General features: G+C 42.8%; 1 protein-coding gene across 1 annotated transcript in view; it reads right to left on the reverse strand.

Annotated features, from left to right (window-relative positions):
* The window catches only part of scfd2 (sec1 family domain containing 2), a 78,996-nt gene extending 75,515 nt beyond the window's left edge, over nucleotides 1-3,481 (reverse strand). Inside the window, exons 1-2 of the mRNA XM_041040633.1 lie at nucleotides 2,588-3,481; nucleotides 2,277-2,445 (exon numbers count right to left, since the gene is read on the reverse strand). Coding sequence (XP_040896567.1) covers nucleotides 2,277-2,445; nucleotides 2,588-3,401 — 983 coding nt within the window. The 5' untranslated portion in view covers nucleotides 3,402-3,481. The remainder of the gene's footprint in view (nucleotides 1-2,276; nucleotides 2,446-2,587) is intronic.
* Between the last annotated feature and the right edge of the window lie 15,883 nt (nucleotides 3,482-19,364).

Genomic DNA, 19,364 nt, shown 5'->3' on the forward strand with positions numbered 1-19,364 from the left:
CGGCAGCACTTCAATCTCCTAAACATCTGTGATAAGGCTCAACTGGGCCATCTGCTCAGAGATAGCACAGGCAATAACACTCCCGCTGATCCCGCTGGCCCCGATTAGACATGTACTCCATACAAACACAGCGCCCACCGCATTACTTATTACACTTCTTCATCTATCTGTTTGTGTCTCAGCACCTGCCAGAAGCTGTGCACGGTATCGGACTCGGCCATCTTAATGTTCTAAGATAAGGTGTTTTTGGCTGAAACTGGGACACTGGCCATATTTGGTGGAAAGATCTGGAACAGTGATTGCAAACATTACTGTGGGAACCTCTTTCTTACACAGAGACAGTGTGAGAGGATAAACTTGTTACTGCAGCAATGGGCATATAATGTAAGCTGTGATTGTGTAATCAAGACACTGACAACAGTTATAGCTACATCAGATATGCATTTGTGGGTGTATTACAGGTATCTGGTTGATGTGCTGCATACTTGAGCCCTGCATTCGAGGGTCGGTGCAACCTGTCCCTGCTGTGCTCATATTATCTGCTACAGCACACACTGACCAAACAGCACTAACTAGACAGAGCCAGGCCTGGTTCCATTACAACAGAACCTCCCACCTAGCTCAGAGAGCTCCCTGCTGCACTCAGTGTAAAGCCTGTTGGTGAACTCAAAGCGGGCAGACACGCTGCATGACAGCTCCAGCCACAAAACTCTTCTGCTCAGTCAAAGTCTTTTCCTCCTGCGACCACATGAAGGGGCAAAGTGGGAGAGGAACACATGATGTAGGACTAATCCCTGCCATGTACAACAGCACCACCGCAGGCGCCTAACACGTGCATCTGCACAGCCAAGACGAGAGGCAGGCTCCACTGAACTACTGGCACTTAATGCTGGTCATGTGGCACTCAACCCACTCAGTGGGGGGTGGTTCTGGGTGGGAAGTGTGTCTTTGTGCATAAGTGTGTTGGGCGAGGTGCGAAAAAGTATGTAAAAACGTATATTGTGGTCATGTCAGTGGTAGAAATGGGGTCAATTAGTTTGATTTTGGATCCAAGCTCACTACTTAAGCTCAAGCTCAGTACTTGGATATGTTGATTTTTGCTGATCTCTGGTTTAGGTATGATGCTGAGGGAAATAATAACAGTACATATTTTAACTAAGCTGTCTTCATTCTCCGCCAAACAAACTACCTAAAAATATTTAATAAGGGATTTGAAAGGATTTGGATTTGACAAGAGAATCTGAAACTGGAATCAGATTTGATGAAATGCTATCAAACCCCATTCCAAGTCAATGGACAAGAATGAACCCCATCTGGAGAGGATAAACATTCCACGGGAAGGTGGGCAACTAAATATTAGTTGTGTTCTTCTGTAACTAAACTCATCATTTTGGACTTAACATTAACCATAAGACATACAGACAGACAATCGTTCACACTCACATTCACACCTAGAGGCAAACTGGATACTCCAGTTAACCTAACCTACCTGCCCTGGGAATTTGGGAATAAACCAGAGCATCCTGAGGAAACACACACAGCCACAGGGACAACATGCAGAGACAATGCAGAAAGACCCAAGCCCGTTGGGATATTTGAACCCAGAACCTTCTGGATCTTCTTTTAATCTCACCCATGAGAGCTGTGAGAGAGATAGTGCTACCTGGACACAGGCCAGGGTTTGATCAACCTCAGGTCTGGTGAGGGTGTCTGATTATTGAAAGACCTGAAACACCTGACGACTCCAGGACACATTATGTGCCCAGATGCATCTTTAGAAAATATATATGAAAAGAATGTACAATCAAATTATTCAGACAAGCCTGTCACAGACTACTCAAATGGCACTTTCTGAATAAGACTTTATATCAAGAAAGAGACTGTTGTCTGCAAAGCGGTGTGCACATAGTCCACTGCACATAAAATCAGCCACAGGAAGGCAGACTTTCTAGGACAGAATGCTTATCAGTAGCAGAAACTACAGCAGCACATTTAATGAGCTTGGTGAGTCCTAATGGGACCTGCAGTTCTTTGAGCACAACAACTCAGAAATGCGATTTTTCTCACTGAAGGGGAATTTAATTTGAAATGATCAATAAATGCACAGAAAAAAAATGTATGTAATTGTGAGTGTAATTATTACTGGGTATTACTGCTCCAGGAGATCATATCTGGGAAACAAAAGGCTTGACCTTAACTTTTGCAATCTGACCATATATCATGTGTCCGATCACGGTGAGATGCACGATATGAGATGAGATATGAGATGCACTCACTGGTTGTGTGCGAGACAGCCGGGGGCCAAGGTGTTCTGGGAGTGAGGGGTGCGCTGTAGACTGGTGAGCTCCAGCATATCCACCTGTACATCTGTCACATGACCAGGTAAGGGTTTGAGCACGGTCAGAATCTTTTCTGCCAGATTGTCGCCATGGTGACCAACAGCTCCTGAAAATCGAGACATGAGAATTTTAAAGACGGTTTTGCAGTTTCTATTATGATTACTGTAAATTAAGCCTAGACAGGTTGTAATGTGTTTACAAGGGTTCTGGGGCATGCAGAATGATGGGACACAGAATAAGGATTTCACCTGTGAGATCCAGTGTTCGGTCCACAAAAATGATCGATGCTTTATTAGGGGATGTTTTCCTCCGAGTTTTTGCTTGAGGGTGGCTGGCTAGTTCCCCTGCTATGATCCGGCTCATGGGGCCCACAGCAAAGCTCTCCTCCCTGGTACCTGTGGCCTCAAACAGTGCGTTTAACGCCGACGTCAAGGATTTGATTTCAATCTGCAGTTCAGCAGGGAGAGAGTGCATGTCCACATCAATCAGGCTTCCAAATTTCTTCTTCTCTGGCCGTTTTGCATTTATTGTCTCCAGGTCAGGTGAAAGCAGGGGGAACAGGTGTGCAAACGTGGGTGTGAGGAGTAAGTGCTGGGACACAGGCGCGAAGACCACTGGGACATGCATGACTTCAGCCGTGTAGTTCATGTTTCCCATCCACTCGCACAGCTTCTCTTCAAACTGCTCAAATACGGGGTTTCCTTCCATTTCTGCCGTGACATGATTGGCGAGCAGGTGCACGGAGTGAGAGACGGTGGTGAAGACCACACAGTACTGGAAGTGACTGAGGGATATGATGTCTTTGATGATGTCGACTGTTCTGCCCTTCAGCAAAGTGCTCACCACAAACACGGCTTTCGGTTCGTTGGCGCCACAGGCTTCGAAGCTTGAAAACTGCTTCAAATTTCTGGCTCCTGCCTCCAGTAAAGCAGCAGCACCTCCGCTCCAGTGGAGAGCCTCTGCGCACTTGTCATCCATAAAAACAACAGCTTTCTTCACCTTCGACAGCACTTTCTCCCACATCTGGAGCGGGAAGCGGATAAAATCCTCCGTCGTCAGCATTTTGTCAATTGTCGGTGTTGGCTAAATGCAGCGAAATCAAACACACATCAGAAAAAAAAATCAGCTACTTCAAAAGTAGCTCCAACAAAACAAACGCCCGAGTCTCTTAAAGGTGACGTGGCAAATCACACGTCGCAGCATAAAAACGTCACCCAGGCGTTGTTTCGTTGCTGTGGCAACACGCAGCCTCCAGACAGCAACTGGCGCTGAGTTCCGGGCTAAAGTTGAAGTTTGAAATTAAATTTTCTCTTTTAAAATGTCTTCTGATTCGGACTCCAAAGAAGCTGAATGTGGGATAAAAATACATCATTGTAAGTTTAAATAGACCAACCACTGCGTATTTGGCATAAATAATAAACAAATCACAGCTAATGATATATAGCTAAAACTAAAGCAGTCTAATACAGTTATATATATATCTATATATATATATCCTACCTTCATGACGGTTATAATGTTCAGTTTGTGTTTTAGAAAGGTGTTGGTTCATCTTTATGGCGATTTTGGAGGCTGCAGTTTACACAAACAGGTGTTTCTATTATTTTGTCCACTCCTTTTAAATTAATGAGGCTAGGCTAAATAGAAGAAACACCTCTCTATATAACATTAGAACTGGGAGGGAGGATTTATTGCAGGACTGTTGTATTAGGCCACATTAGTTTTAGCTTGGTGGACCTAATAAACTGAGTGTGCTTTACTGGGTGGTGTCACAGAGAATGTAGCACACCACGCCAAAGCTAAATGTACAAATTAAGCAATTTAAATTTTCCCTGTGTGTTTGTGATTTATGACATGCACACCACAGATAGCAGAGACCGGGAGGAAAAAGGAAACGCTAAAATCCCATCCAGGTATGTGTATTGGTGTCCTACAGGCCATTAATGACAGTGAGTGGTGAACAAAATCAAAATGAACTGTGGTAGCATGCTCATTTCCAGTTAGAGCCAACTGCATTACAGTAATGAAGCATTCAGATATAATACACTTTTCACAGTACAATAATGACAGTGATCATTACAGCTGCACGATACGTGTGTGACAGCACCCTGTGTGCTGCCAGAAATGTGCAGCCAGTCATGTGGAACATTAAGAAGTATTTTGATGCTCATTAAATCTGCTGCCAGGCGAGCAGTGTTTATTTGTGAGCTGGGAAATGTGGATGCAAGCAATCACACAACTGGAGCACTGACGATATCTGAGGTCTGCATTCTCTAGACTCTTTGCCTCAGAGTAAATGTAGCATAACCTGCCAATTACAGTAAGTTACTGTAACATACACCAAAGCTTCAACAACAGTTTTGTTTTTTTTGTGTGACTTTAACCTTTTTGTGACTTAAATTGAATGCACACATTAAAGGATAACGGTTTAGTGTCTTTGTTGTTTGTTGACTTAAAGCCCTGATGTCTGATGGTTAGACTGACCCACTGCAAGAATGCAAACAAAAGTTGGACAGTTGTTGACAACTGTATTTGAAGAGTAAAGTTAATTTTAGCCACAATCAGCCTTTTCCAACATCTCTGCAATATAAAGGTATGCTTACAAAGTGTCTCTCTAAAGAATCTGTGACAGTGGGCACTTACCCTCTGACTGTTCCTGATAAGAGCAGCCTGAATGAAGCACTCAACTAAAAATAGCTGCACTCACTGCAGAAACTTATCTCCAGTTATCATTTCATGTATTGTATACATCATTGTATATTTTTGTTGTAGCACCTGCCAAAATGGAAATTGTGTTTTATAAACATTACGATTGTTTGGAAGTGCTTCCTTTGTTTTATAGGGTAATTTGAAAGCTGTCCAAGATGATGAAGACAGTGACAGTGCTGATGAATACAATGCTTTTTGTGTAACCATGCAGCCATGCATACAAGAGCGTAACTGTTTACTATCCATCCTCTAACAAAATAATGATTTTTTTTTCTGCTTTTTTATTAAGTTTGTTTGCCTGCTGGGCATCATATGAATGTACATTATTTGTCAGGAACCAATTCTGTCAGAATGTAGCTTTGAGATATTTCCGTTGTTTTTTGTAATTTATTAATCTTGTATGTGGAGGTGCCAAATTAAGTTATCAGCGCTCAAGCCAGACAGCAGTGTTTCTCACTGTTCAAGTTATTGTCATGATGATGGAGATAGCCGTGTGGATAACGCACGTGCCTCTTTTTTTTCTTGCAGCTCTGAGCACACTCCTGTGCATCTGAAAATTAATACTGAAGGGGAGACACATGCAGTTAGTAAGTATGTGTTCTGGCAAACCTTCTATGGATGTCCGAGAACACAAGATGTCACACAATGCAACACAAGAGCACAAAGACAGAAAGACCGGGGGCGCCTTTAAATTTCATAACTGATTCAATAAAGCATTCAGTCTCCAAAAATGCACAGTTCAGTCTTTTGCTCTGTTGTTAAAAAAAAAAGTGAAGAAACACATGGTTAGCCTCCTCATAATACAGTTTCTTGTAAATTTGAATCTTGAGACAGCCTGGAACTATTTGACCTTAAGAAGTGGACTTTTGCATATTCCTAAAACCTCCACCATTAATTGACCTCTTCACTGAGAGAACTGCCTTCATTACTACAGCTCAGTTTAATAATGTCTTTATGCTAAAAAAAAAAAATAAATGTCCCATGGCCTTATTAAAATGAACAGATAATGATCTTTCAAAATTAGATTCTTGGCGAATACGTTTAGGATTGTGAAGTTTCCTGTTAAATGTTTTACAGTTGATACTGGAATGGAAATAGACATGGATGGATTTGACAGTATACCAGGAATCCCAGTACTGGCCACTAATGATGAGTATTTGGAGAGAAAGCCATGGAGGAAAGCTGGTAAGTAGTGCTCTCTCTCTTTCGTGTTTTCACTGTGTAAACCTATTCAGTGCAACTGTACAGTCATTTGTTATGCAGCTTGCAGGCTTGTTTTTTTTTTCCTATGCTGTGTTTTGGTTTTAGGTGTCGACATCTCTGATTACTTTAACTATGGTTTTGATGAGGGAAGCTGGGCTGCGTACTGTAAAAAACAGGCCCAGCTCTGTGCAGCTAGTAGAAAACTATACACTAAATCCAGGGTAAGACAAGATATTACTAATGTGATTTAGTCAGCAGTCTTGTTTTAGACCATAAAGACGAGAGAGAAAATATGAGTCACAATAGATCCATTTTCTCTTGTTTTAACTAGAAATGAACTGTGAGAGAAAGCAGAGGAGTGAGAACTTGTTGTTATTCCACTCAGGTCCAGTGGGGGCACACCAGACACAGAGAAACAGAGCCCTGCTGTGCTTATTCTTCCTCAGGCCACCCATCCATACTGTCTTCCAGGTCGGTAGCATAGTGTTTCCTACCTACTGTCATTGTCTATATACTCACTGCTCTGTCCTATATCCCTTTCCTTGCCGTAGCTCTGAGCTCCAAGGGCTGTAGAAGATGGCGGCTGGTTGTTTTTGTTTGTGACACACAAACTGTCAGGCTGATGCCATCTGTCTTCTGTGATCCTAAGATAAGGCTTAGCATATTAGTGTTGAATTGGCATAGGATCTGATGAATCTGTTCAGGTAAACACTGTAACGTCTGTTACACGCTGGAGTTAAATATCATAGAAGATTATGTAAACACACACCAAAAACTGTGAAAGGATTCATCCAAATAATTCATTTAGAGATCAACAATAAACTATAAATTGACAGTTGATGTTTTTCCAGACTTTTAGACCCTCTTTTACATTTATTCATTCAAGATTTTTCTGTCAACAATCTATAACTATTGTTATAGATTCAGTTTAATGTCACCTTGACCAGATGCAACATGAAAAATATAAAATAACAGTAACATATTAAATTCTTAGCCATCGAAACTTAAATGGGTCAGTGTGTTGTCAAACTACTCTGTTTCCAAGTCCTTTACTTTATCAGGAAAGCTTTTAAGGGGAAGCTTTGAGCAGCAGAGGCGGCTGAAGCCTGTGGGAGACTGCCCATGGTGCTTTACAGCCCAGTTACAGTCTGCCATCATTTATATATAGATATATATATATATACTCTCATGAGCAGCAGATGCTTGTCATGTTAGTAAATAGCATCCAGTCCCAGCATGCATTTTGCTTCTATTTATGGACCAGGTGCTGTATGTCTTTGAGTGATTTTGCCCACGCAAAATTGCATCTTTGCCCTAATTCCCTCACATTTATCTGAATGGTTGATGAGGATGCCTGCTGGAGGTCCTGACTGTCAGCTGAGGCTGGCTGCCACAAATGGCCAGTTAATTAAAGATCCTGCCCTTGATGATGTTCCCCTCCATCGGCAAGGTTGCCCTTCAGGGGAGGTCATGTATACCTGAGCGCTATGTAGCATCTTCCCATGTGACAGAGATGGATCAGAATGTCACAGAGACATACACACACACACACTTTATTATCTAATGTATGGTGTGTTAAATGAGGCTTCAGCAGACATCTTAATCTCTGAGAATCTAAAAATGCGATGCCACTGTATCGATACTGTTGCTGTCCTTTGGGATACAAGTGAGATTTAGCCACAATTTTTTCCCCCCGTTTTAAATTTGTGTTGATTCAGAATGTAAAGGAAATTGTGTGTTCTTTTTCTGCAAAGTCATTGTGTTAAAATTTATCCTTGATGTGTGTGTTTCAAAGCTGAGGTGAGCAAAAGAGACATTAAGAAGCTCCAAGCACTTCCCTATTGAGTTGCCATTAGATGTAGTTGTTATTCCTTCTTTCTGTATGTTTTTCTCTACTGTTGATTAAATCCTAGTGACAGAAAGGGGTTAGTGTCCCATCTGTGTGTGTGTGTGTGTGTGTGTGTGTGTGTGGGTCGGGGTGAGGTGGGGGGTTGTAGGACTGTAAAGGCCTTTGTTGTGAAGAAGGCGAGATGACCCAGTTAAGGAGGTTTAATGCGTTAATGGACCTGCAGGGGGTTGAAGTAGGGACATGGGAAGTGAGATTAGGACAAACTAATGTCCTGTTTTTTAGGAGTGTTATATAAGTGCACTTCAAAACCACATGTAGACATCATTAAAGGTGAATATGAAAAAGGGCTTATCTTTGTGTCAACACTTGGTATGCATGTGATGTATTTGTAGACTGTTCATCATGTTTCCTGATCAATAGAGAGTCAAGCGCCACCACTGATGTGACTGAATCCAGCAGCAGAGTGGAAGGACGCCATCGTCTCAGCAATGAAGGAAACAATACTGAGGTAGTTTGTGTTTTTGTGTGCGTGAGTGTGTGTGTGTGTGTGTGTGTGAGCGAGAGACAAAGACAGTTACTGAAGCTATTAATACCTATGTTTACTTTGTAGGTGGTTACTGAGATGTCCCCTGGGGAGGACAGACTTGCTTCTAATCATCTGAGCACTCCGTCCATTTTCCTTCCTCTCTTTGCGTATACCTCTGGAACACGTAAGTCACCACACCACTGAGAAAACCCAACACACTGACACAGACTTACATACATGCTCATTCACAATATCCCTAGACTTAATAGGCAAACATCCTTGCATATTGCCATCTTATGTTTCATCTGACATCATGATTATGAACAGATGAGTTGTCTTTTGAGAAGCTGGGGGAGAAGAGTGGAATACAGAGTTTTCAGGTGGAAAGGGCCCCATGAGAACCCCCCTGTGGGCCACATCACGCAACATGCAGCTGAACAAATGACTAATGGCAATCTGACCATGTGTGTGTTTGGAGAAGCTGCAACACATGTTACAATAAATAATCCTGTGGCGCTGAAGTACAGAGGTGAGCGTTGGCTAGCATGTCTGTGTGTGTGTGTGTGTGTGTGCTTGCATGCGTTGTATGGATATATGCCTTCCTGCAGGCAGGTGTCTGTAGTGCCATCCAGGTGTGAGTCCATCAGTGCTGTCAGTCTTTAGACTTCCTGTTGGTCTTTGTACTGAATCAGACAGAAATCCAGGAAGGCTCCCTGGCTCGAGCACACAGCTGAGCACATGCCATATCTTCATCTTCAAAGGTTCCAAAATAGAAACGCAGACTTAGGCCCCCATCTTACCCCTCACGCACCCCATGTGAGCCCCATACACCCCGGTGAACCCGTGCCAGAGCTGCTAATACAACCAAAATATCAAACATCCTGCCAACTGCAGCTTTGAACAGTCAACTCCAGCTTTGAAGTGTATTTGTGCAGCTTTTATCTAGGCCACTCCCTCTTCTTTAAGTTATAGGCCCTGCCTCCTTTTGTGATGCAAATGTGTAACATGATAAAAATAGCCCCTGGTAAAAAAAAAAAAAAAGTGCTGGACCAGCAGATTGTGGCAGAAGAAATGTGCTGAACAGGCCGACATTAGGGGATGGAGCAGAGGGAAAGAAGGGGCTGTTTTAATGTTTTATTTGTTTTACAGAGAGGTCACATTAGATGCTAAGCGTGTTTGATAAGTGCAGAGGTTGGAGTGGAACTGTGTCATTGCAGGGCCGTACTTACTGTCATCTATCAGTGCAGCACAGTGCACAGCCAAGGTGAGGCCGTCTGCTGCTGTGTGCTGCAGCTTATGTCTTCCACAGCCGGTTAGTAGGTCACTACAGTCACTGTAGCAACACGGCTCATATGTGAGTGTCCTTTCATGTGGCGCTGATGCATTTACTGAAGATCATAGCTGAGCAGATCTGCAGTTCTTTCTGAAACGATACCATGAACCGTTAACAGATGCCTCCTGATCCGGGCTGTTGATGAGAACCACTGACCTCAACAGCTCTTTTCACTGCAGGGATCATTTAAATTGAAAAGAGGTACATCAGCACTCACACACCACGCACCAAAAAGCCAATTAGATTTAGAAGAAATTGATAAAAAAACACAACTGCGTTTACGTTCCACACTTTGTCATCATTTCCAAGAAAACGAAACTGAGCGCAGTACTTATTTTGATCAATAACGTCAAAAGCCTGCAGCCGGTATTGATCCTGTCGTTTAGAGTCGAGAAAGCCAGCGTTTCTTTGCAGGAAACAAATGACCAGCAGCTAATGGTTTTCCTTTTTTTGCCTGAGAGTGCTTGAGACAGTAGCCTTTACCTCAGCAGAGAAAGCTCCACTGTACTATACTGTAGCGCAGAACGGCAACATATGGTCCGATGTGAAATATCAGCTCCATCTAAACCCCTCCAGCCTGTACCTCTGTGAAATATTAGCATGAGAGAGAAAGCCACGAAAACACAATCGGCGACCATTAGCTCTCGGCCATTAGCTCTCTCATATGCTGCCAAGCATGGAACTCCAAACACTCACTTCAGATCACCACAGGTAGAAACAATTACTCACTCACGCTAACTCTGATGACATGCGTGTGGACTAGCTGGTGTTTATTGAGCGTGCATGTATGTCTGTTTGGGGCGTGCAGCACGCACTACATAGCAACACTATTACTGTGGGGAGTGGGTTTTTTTGAGTTTTTAATAACATTTTGATAAATAACTTTAGTATTTTCATAACAGTATTTGATTCTATAAACTCTTTGTGTTGTCTAATGCAGTGACTTCATCTGTTTGCTGTAATGAATCCTTGTCTTAGGTGTTTGCACGCTCCATGTTCCCGATGAGTCACGCCGTTGTCTTTCACTTTGTTTTCCTGAAAGGAATTGCCTGAAGGCGTTCAGCGCTACACATCAGGCTTTCCTCTCTCAGGCTGCTGGAAGGGTGTTGGAAATGTGTGTCTATGAATGTCTTCCCTTGTGTGTCCAGGTGTCTGAGGTTTCAAAGGCCTTGCTGGGTCAGTCCTCCATAGTGAGCAGTTAAGGCCCTCTCAACTCTGTGGGACTTGTATTTGAAAGGGAAGGAAGGTGTTCTACATTTCACTGACAAAGCAGGGGAGCCCTCTGCTCCTTCCAGCAGCTCTTATTATTATTCTTCCTCCTGTTTCAACCACTTTTTGTGTTCTTTGTATGGTTGCAAACTGCTCTAAGCCGCTCTCTTGTTAGGGGTCTTCATTGAAAAAAGAAGGGGATGGTATCCAGATGTGAATGTGTATTTGTGCCTTGACTCCTCAAAGGAATGTGTGTGTGTGTGTGTGTGTGTGATTTAGAAGTGATTGTGTTGCTCGGTCACGTAAAATGTGAGCATTATAACAAGTGGGACCATTAACTGTGCATCCAAGCGTTTGACATGTTCTGTTTTATTGATGGAGGAAAAGTAGGGCTTGCTACATTTTGTTGCTCTGGCATTTTGAGGCTTCTCTACCTTAAAAGGGAGAATGATTATGGGTAATGGGTGATGTGTTTACATTTTTGGCCTGAGTTCCTGTTATTTGTGCCACATATTTATGCTGACACACTGATCTTTCCATATTTAATGCTGAAATATTTGCTCTGAGTTGAACAAATCCACCTGACTTTGGCCCCAGACTCTGAATTGACTTTTATCTTATATCTTGTCCTAGTCTGGGATTTTTTTTTAGCTCTTCACAGAGTTAAGACCAATGCAAACCTTAGTTTTATGAGAACATTTTATCTGATTATTTAACATTGAGGAATATGCAGCTTATATTTTAAATGTGTTCTTGAGGCTCAGAACCTATGCAGCGTTACTACTGTAGTAATTTAGCATGGCTATTTTTGTTCTAGTTATACTCCAGATAATTTAAGCATATAGTATTAAGTAACTTTATAAATATCAAGCCAAATACTCCATCATAAATTATTATTATTAAATCTTGTCTATTAACTGCTGACAAGGGAGTTCCTCTATTGTCACTGCAGCAAATGACCAAGTGAAAGATGTCTGATAATAACAAAATGATGTTGTGTTTTGTTGATGTGTGTCTCCTCCTAACAGTGGAGTTGGCAGTGAAAGGGGCTGCTGTGCATAGGGAGTTAAGACATTCCAAACTGGGCAGAAAACAAAGGAAGGAAAAAAAAAAAGATCTAATGCAGGAAAATAAAATATTACAATGAGGGATTTGTTGCTTGATTGTATTTTCATTGTAGAACAAGCTAATTTATAAAGGGAGTCTCCTCAGAACATGGCCATCACAGACATCACATCACAGCTTTACCCTGCTAAGTCAAAGTGGAGCATCTAGTCATGTCTAGCAGAAGAGTTTGGATGGTGGTTACAGTGGCTGTTTCACAGTTTCAATAAAATACAACAAAGAGGAAGCAATCAACTGGTTCACATGTTCATGTTGGGCCTAGTCATGTTATTTAAAATCCTGTCTGTCAAGAATCTGGTCACTGTCTGGCTTGGTAGTAATGGCCTTTTCTTTTTGTCCATGCAGCGTTCCCTTACAGACCAGGACCCCCTCCTTTCTTCCATACTGCCATTTTGGACAGGTGAGCCCATGGTTTTTTTCATTCTGCATGTGGTGACACAGAGCCCAGTATGTAGTGGCTGAAGTGTAGGAGCAGGAGAAACCGCAGGTGGGTTGAAGATGGTGTCAGGGAAACGTTACACCTTTGTTTGTTTCAGGGAGGCGAGACTCAGGTGCAGGCAAATAAACACAAACTCAGCAAAAACATGGGAAGAAAAGAAGAAAAACATTTGTCAGAGAATGGACTGAAGAGCATTAATAAAAAGCTGCATTAGTGCTGAGAATTTAAAACTAAATAACTGCTGTTGGAAGCAGTTGCCTGATTTCTGAGGCAGACTTGGTGGCTCTCATTTAACGTCAAATCACAACCCATATTTAGGTTTTCGGACATAACTGCTTTTCACTCTGGGCTGGATCGGTTTTATCACTGCACACTGTGATTCCTTTGCTGATCTTGCAACTGAACCAATGGCCAAATAAGGTAGAAAGCAAGACAGCAACCTTGTTTGTGCCTCCAGTCTCCTGTTTATCAGTATCCAAGGCATCTCCCACTCCCCTTCCTCCAATCTGTGTCACAACCTGTCTGCAAACTCCCACATTTCAGCTCTAATTTACACCACTTAGATCACAAGTGGGCCACATTATACCCCAGGCTCTCCAGTATTTTCTTACACAGCCTTGAATATAGCTTGACTCCAGTTTTGTTTGCTGCTGAGATTGTTTCCCTTGGATGTTGTCTGTATCCAGCCTGTCTCAACCCATCTCTCGGTCTGTCTCTTCTGCCCCTTCATCTTTTTTCTCTTTTCTCAATCCTTCTCTTTCCCTTTCTCCTAATTTGCTGTGTCTACGTGTGCCTGAATTCACTCTGTACTCCGTCCTAAAAGATGGTTTTTCTCACATCTCAGTCCATCTGCCAAATCCTCACATCCTTCAGGGACTTACTGTTCCTATGAACTCTGCCAGCCATCTCCCTTACGCTTTATGAATCATTTCCTTTTAAACGTCTCTAACACACACATGTGCAGTGTCTACACAGATAGTCCCTCCCTCACTGTTGCTGTTCAACCTTTCCCTCGGGGAATTTCTGGTATGATCTGGGCCCTGGCTTCCCATGTTGTGAGGAGGGCCAAGGGCCCACAGGGCTCCCAACATCCACATTTAGTATCCCAATGACACACTATTGATGGGAGATTATTGTGCTACTGCTGAACTCTGGTTTTCAGTCATTCACATTCTCACATTCAGTCTAAATCTAATGTATTTGTTGACTAAAAAGAAAAAGTGAGCACATGTTTTATTGTTTTTTTGTAGGGTAATATTTGCTTATGGTCTAAACTGAGTGCCATATGTTTCAAATTAAAAACAAACAAACATAAAACCACTTAACCATCACAGATCTATGCTTTTGCATAGATCATATGCATTCTCCTATGGCACAGCACAGAAACCACGAGGTGTAAGCACCGAGTTGTGCAGAATGCTTTGATGAACCATTACAGTTATGATCCCTCTGTTAGCGCTTTGCCAGCAGCCACATGCTCACTCACGCAGACTCACTCTTCCATTCACTCACTCTGTCTCCATTCATGAACAAGCCTCTCTCCAGCTCTACGTCTCTGTTACAGCAAAATAAAAATTAGAGAGAGAAAACTGGCCAGGCTAGTGCCTACATAAAACAGGGAGCGATGGACCTGCTTACTGCTGGATTTATGGCATAATGTGCTTGGACTCACATCTGGGGGGAAGAAGTTCATTGGACGAGCTTCACACACACACCCATTCCACCTTCAGCCCACTCGGAAGTTTTCAACTGGAAGCGAGTGTTGGTCCAGGCCACGTGAACGGGCAGCAGTTCCAGATAGCATCAGTAAAATGCCCTCCATCCGTTCCTCATGGGTTTGCACCTTGACAATGAGCCAGTCACTTCAAACACTCAGAAAACACAGCTGTGCGTTTGGAAGAGTGCTTTGATCATGTTGTAGAGCAGCCCACCCCATGTCTGTCTGACTTTCTTAGAATGAGTGACTTCAAGCATTAAAGCTGAATCACAATTAGCTAAACAACCTGGAGTCAGGAGTAGACAGCTAAGAAGAGCTGATAAATTCATTTCATGTATTGATTATGTTTGTGGTTTAACTTCTTGTTAAGTGTGCGTAAAAACACTGTAATATGAAACCCTTCAGTTCCCATCATTCAAACTCAAAATTGAAAGTTCGACAGGTATATACAGTTTATATTTGTAGCACAGAGATTTTATTCCTGAGCTGACTGTATATTCACACCATCATTTTTCCTCTTCAGTGGACACGTTAAAGAGACTGATGATGATCCCTCAACTTCACTCTACCCATGTTCATCAGGTAAAAATGTCTATAACATTTCATAAAATCAGTTTCAGTCTGTGCACTGAGTACTATACCATCATGGCGAGTGTTGCTCCTGGGTGTTCTGGGGTCGTTACTGTGTTAATGGATTCCTCCAGTGGAGTCAGTCATTCTGGGAATGTCCTCCTTCCAGAGCGCCTCTGACATATTTATGATTTATTCTGATTTATTTATATTGGAAAACTGAGATATTTCCTTAGGACAAAGAAAATATGTGATTTGTCCTTGGCAACCCAAGGGCCTTTTATACAGAGCAGTGTACATTACAGCCTTTTGAAGTTTGGCTTTGATTGCTTTCAGCACAGCTTTTTCTGTATTTCTTCTATTTTCTGTAGAGAACACTTTTGTACCTACTCTATATATTCTGTTTGAACCTCCAGTGTGTGTATGTTCGAAATATGCTCTTTGAAAGAACATTACAGTTGAAGAGCCGCCCTTAGAAGTTTCATTAATCATACATAAGCATGTTTTAGAAGGAAAACAATGACATAAATTGGTGGCTGGTGTGGATCTGAACACAGTGACTTGGTGAATTCTTAGTTTATACACCAAACAAGTAAAACTAATGTATTTGCCAGGTGCTGCTGTTTATGCTCTTCCTGAGTCATGGCTCTGTTCTTTCTCTTAGGCGTATCATCTTTAATCCCAAAGAGTGTGGTGTCCACCGCTGGAGCCATTAACACTGCCAAGGCCAGGGAACGCTACATATGGCAGGAGAAGCGGGACAAAGGCAGGGACCGATCCAGAGAGTATGGCCATGACAAAGACAGTAAAAAAGGCAGAGACAGAGAAAGTGAGAGATATTCCTCTTCACACAGCAGGTGGGTCTTAGTGACTTGAAGTTATAATCAGTTATGATCAGCCCCTAGCTCAGTTTATTTAATGCATGTAATTCTCAAGTCTGTTTCCCTTTTATCATGTTGATCAATCACAAAACACTGCACCCGTCCCTCTGCTTTAGATACATGTAAATGTCTGCTGAGCAGCTGTGCCCTTCTGGATTCAGCAACATATAGTATACTGGTTCTGGTCCAGATATCCAGTTTATCTTGACTCCTTCAATATGTTCGCTTTCACGGCCGGCCTCTCTCTCAGTCCCTCTCTCTCTCTCTCTCTCTCTCACACACACACACATGCACGCACATATTTGTATAGCAAGCAAGATTTCCTGTCGAGTGATTGAAAACTTTAGAGGAAAGACAAAAACAGAACAAAGAGTGAGAGGCAGGCTGTGCACCAGTCTGCTTGCCAGGTGAATCAAGAGATGAGTGCAGTGTATGGTGTTCCAGTATGACTCTATAGTAGTATGCAATGGCAGTTTCTTTAGGAGCCTGTGATATATGGACTCCCTCAAATGGCAGAGAACCAAAGCCCTTAAGACATGTGGACAGGACTGATCGTCTTTGAGCTGTCCTGCAGGAAAACTTACGAGATGGTCTCTACCTGAGCATGCAGACCAGTGTTTCTGTGGTGTTGTAAAACTAAGTGCCCAACAAATGTGTACGAATTTACCTCAGCTGCTTCCATATAACAGTATGCTCTGAGCCTGTCAGTGGTGTCTCTCTCATACCTCCAGCTGACAGGTATAATGTAAACTATGACCGTTGTGAGAAAATAAATGCACGGCTATTGTGATGAAATGCACACTGTTGCAAAAGAGCGTAAGACTATTGTGACAGAAATCAAGACTATTGCAAGGCCAGGAGAAATTATTGCCAGCATATGCAGAGCTATTTTAAGTTGTTCTGGTGCAGTGAGAGGGGCCAGGGCGCAGACGAGGTGAGGGAATAACTCGCTGTATTTGCCAACTACTGTGAGGAAATAATTGAGTGTCCGCTCCTCTGCATGGAGCTTAGGCTGTTCCTCCCTGTGGCTCATGGATGATAAGAGCCAATCTGATTTCCACTCCAAAATTTCACATAGTGCCCTACTACCCTACAGAGACAGCCAGAGTGCTGCCGTATGTGTCCTCACACACTCCTGCTCACATGCATGCACAAGCCAGTTCCTGCCCTACATTTCCTCTGTTGACCAGTCGCCAGTTGTCTATTTAATTATTTCTAACTCAGGCAGCTGCCAGCTATAACACACACAGGCACATCTCTGGTCCTCCTCACATATGCTTACTCCTCAGCTGACTTGAGGCTGCCGGCGGTATGGCAGGGGGAGTGTGACATTTCACTGTGACAGAGCGTTCCTCACTGAAACATGTACATGTTAGGCATCAGGGATACTCCTGCCGTCGCCCTTGACCAAGGAACTGGCCACAGATCCGGAGTGGGATTCGTTCATTAGGCTGTTACTGCCCATTGCCCCTAAATAGTTCCAACTACAAATACATGCAGTGCAACTGAAATTTGTTCTCAGCTACCCTCTGTCTGTGGCTGCAAGAGCTATAATGCCTTTGATAACAATGAATTCCTGTGTCAGCTAGTGTTGGAACTTCACTGTTAATTAACTTGCATAAAAATAAGTGCAAAATAGCAAAACTGACAAACTGAAGTATATCTTACTGTACTGTGCTCGTTGAAATATCCTCATACACTGTTCTGCTTTTCAGCACTTCTCCTACTTAAAGTGGTGAGCTTTTGCCGGGGTATTTGTGTGCACTAGACGCCTGGATTCAGGTTTGTGTACGGTGCTCAGAACAGTCTTATGGGTCAAACGAGGGAAGTGGGACACGGGGACAGCTGGGAAGCTGTAGGCGAACTGCAGAAGAGAGGAAGTACAGGAATCACATGTGCGTGGCAGACACACAGGGAATGCACAAGAGGATTGGTTACTCTCACCATAGATTTGTTCAAATGTCATAGTCACAAAGGACGAGTCCTGTAGCCCAGAGTCCAGTGTGTGCCACTCACACCTTCTGGGCTCCGATGATGTGTTTGCCCTACATCCTGGTCACATGATCAGACTTCACTGCATGTCACACACACACACACACACACACACATGAATAAACTTAAAAATAAACATGTGCGGGTTATGTGTTTTCTGTTACGCTGATTTGTGATTGCGCTGAGGAGTATTTTTAGACTGGAGAACCGGAGGAACTCATTGTTAGCGTGTGTGGATAGAGAGTGTGAAATGTGAAAGGGAAACAGATGGAGCCTTCCAATGGCTTTTTGCAAGCCACGCGTATTGTTCATCGGTGAGGTCAGTGTGAGTGTTACTTTCACTGAGTGTTGCTGCGCATTTGTGCTGCTGATGTCGGAGCTGCGCTTGGTAGCCCACATGTTCCGTGAGTCGCTGAGTCACACGCAGGCAAAGCGTGGCAGGGCAGCCCTCTGGGCATCAGCTCCTGGTTATCAGCTGCGGTTGTGACAGCATGCCTCAGCTTTACCACCACCACTGATAGATTCTGTGAGCTTAACACTCACATTTCCTGCCATGCATTTATCCAAAGTGAGTGATATACTGTATGTTTCCGTCTCTTCTCCCGCCTCTCTGCCTCCCCAAACGGGTGCAGGCTGAGTAGCTGAGTTGCCATTTGGTCAACACATGTCTGCCCTAACTGTAAATCTCACCTCTGATGATAAATGTAGCCCCTTCCATTTTGTCTCTGTCGTGCACATATGAGCATTTATGTTTGAAACAATAGCGATATGTAAATATCCTCTGACTAGCTTGATCATTGGTCGACAGAAAAGCTTGCACACATAACCCAGCAAGTTCATCAGATAATAAGTGGAGAAGCAGTGCGATGATGAAATTAAAATTATAACTGTCATCCAGCTTAAACCTGAACTGAAGGCTTCATTAGAAAATTCTGTAAGGCTACTTTCAGTGTTCGCAAAGGGTTTTCGCTGACTCAGAATATGGAAGAGAAACTGATAATTGAAAAAAGTCAGCTTTAATACAGTGCACTGAAACCAAATTAGGTAAGGCTAATTCAAAACAGCAAATGCTTGGTAATAACATTTTACAGCCTCAAACAAATTTGCAGCAGTCAATAATTGCAGCCTCATTCACTTTGCATTAATACACAACGGAGTGATTTCCTTCCTGAGTAGAAAACATTTGGAGAGAATAATTTTTTCATAAATTTCAAAAGTCTTCCCTGTAGTTTTGAAAAATAATCCTCAATGCAACTTTGATGGCAGCTTTGTGATTTGGAGGAGCAGCCCTGTCTCCCTTCCAGGTTTTGTTTTAGATTTAGGAGGCATAGCATGATCCAAATTGCCACTTGCCTTCTACCATGGGCAGACAGGGGTACAGTAAAACCTGCTTTTTACTCGATTTTCCTCAGATGCCACTTTTATCCTGGCTTCAGGGTTTGTCTTGGAGCCTGTACATTCCTCCATTTACA

This window comes from Toxotes jaculatrix, chromosome 6, assembly GCF_017976425.1.
Source record: "Toxotes jaculatrix isolate fToxJac2 chromosome 6, fToxJac2.pri, whole genome shotgun sequence".
In the NCBI taxonomy this organism is placed as follows: domain Eukaryota; kingdom Metazoa; phylum Chordata; class Actinopteri; family Toxotidae; genus Toxotes; species Toxotes jaculatrix.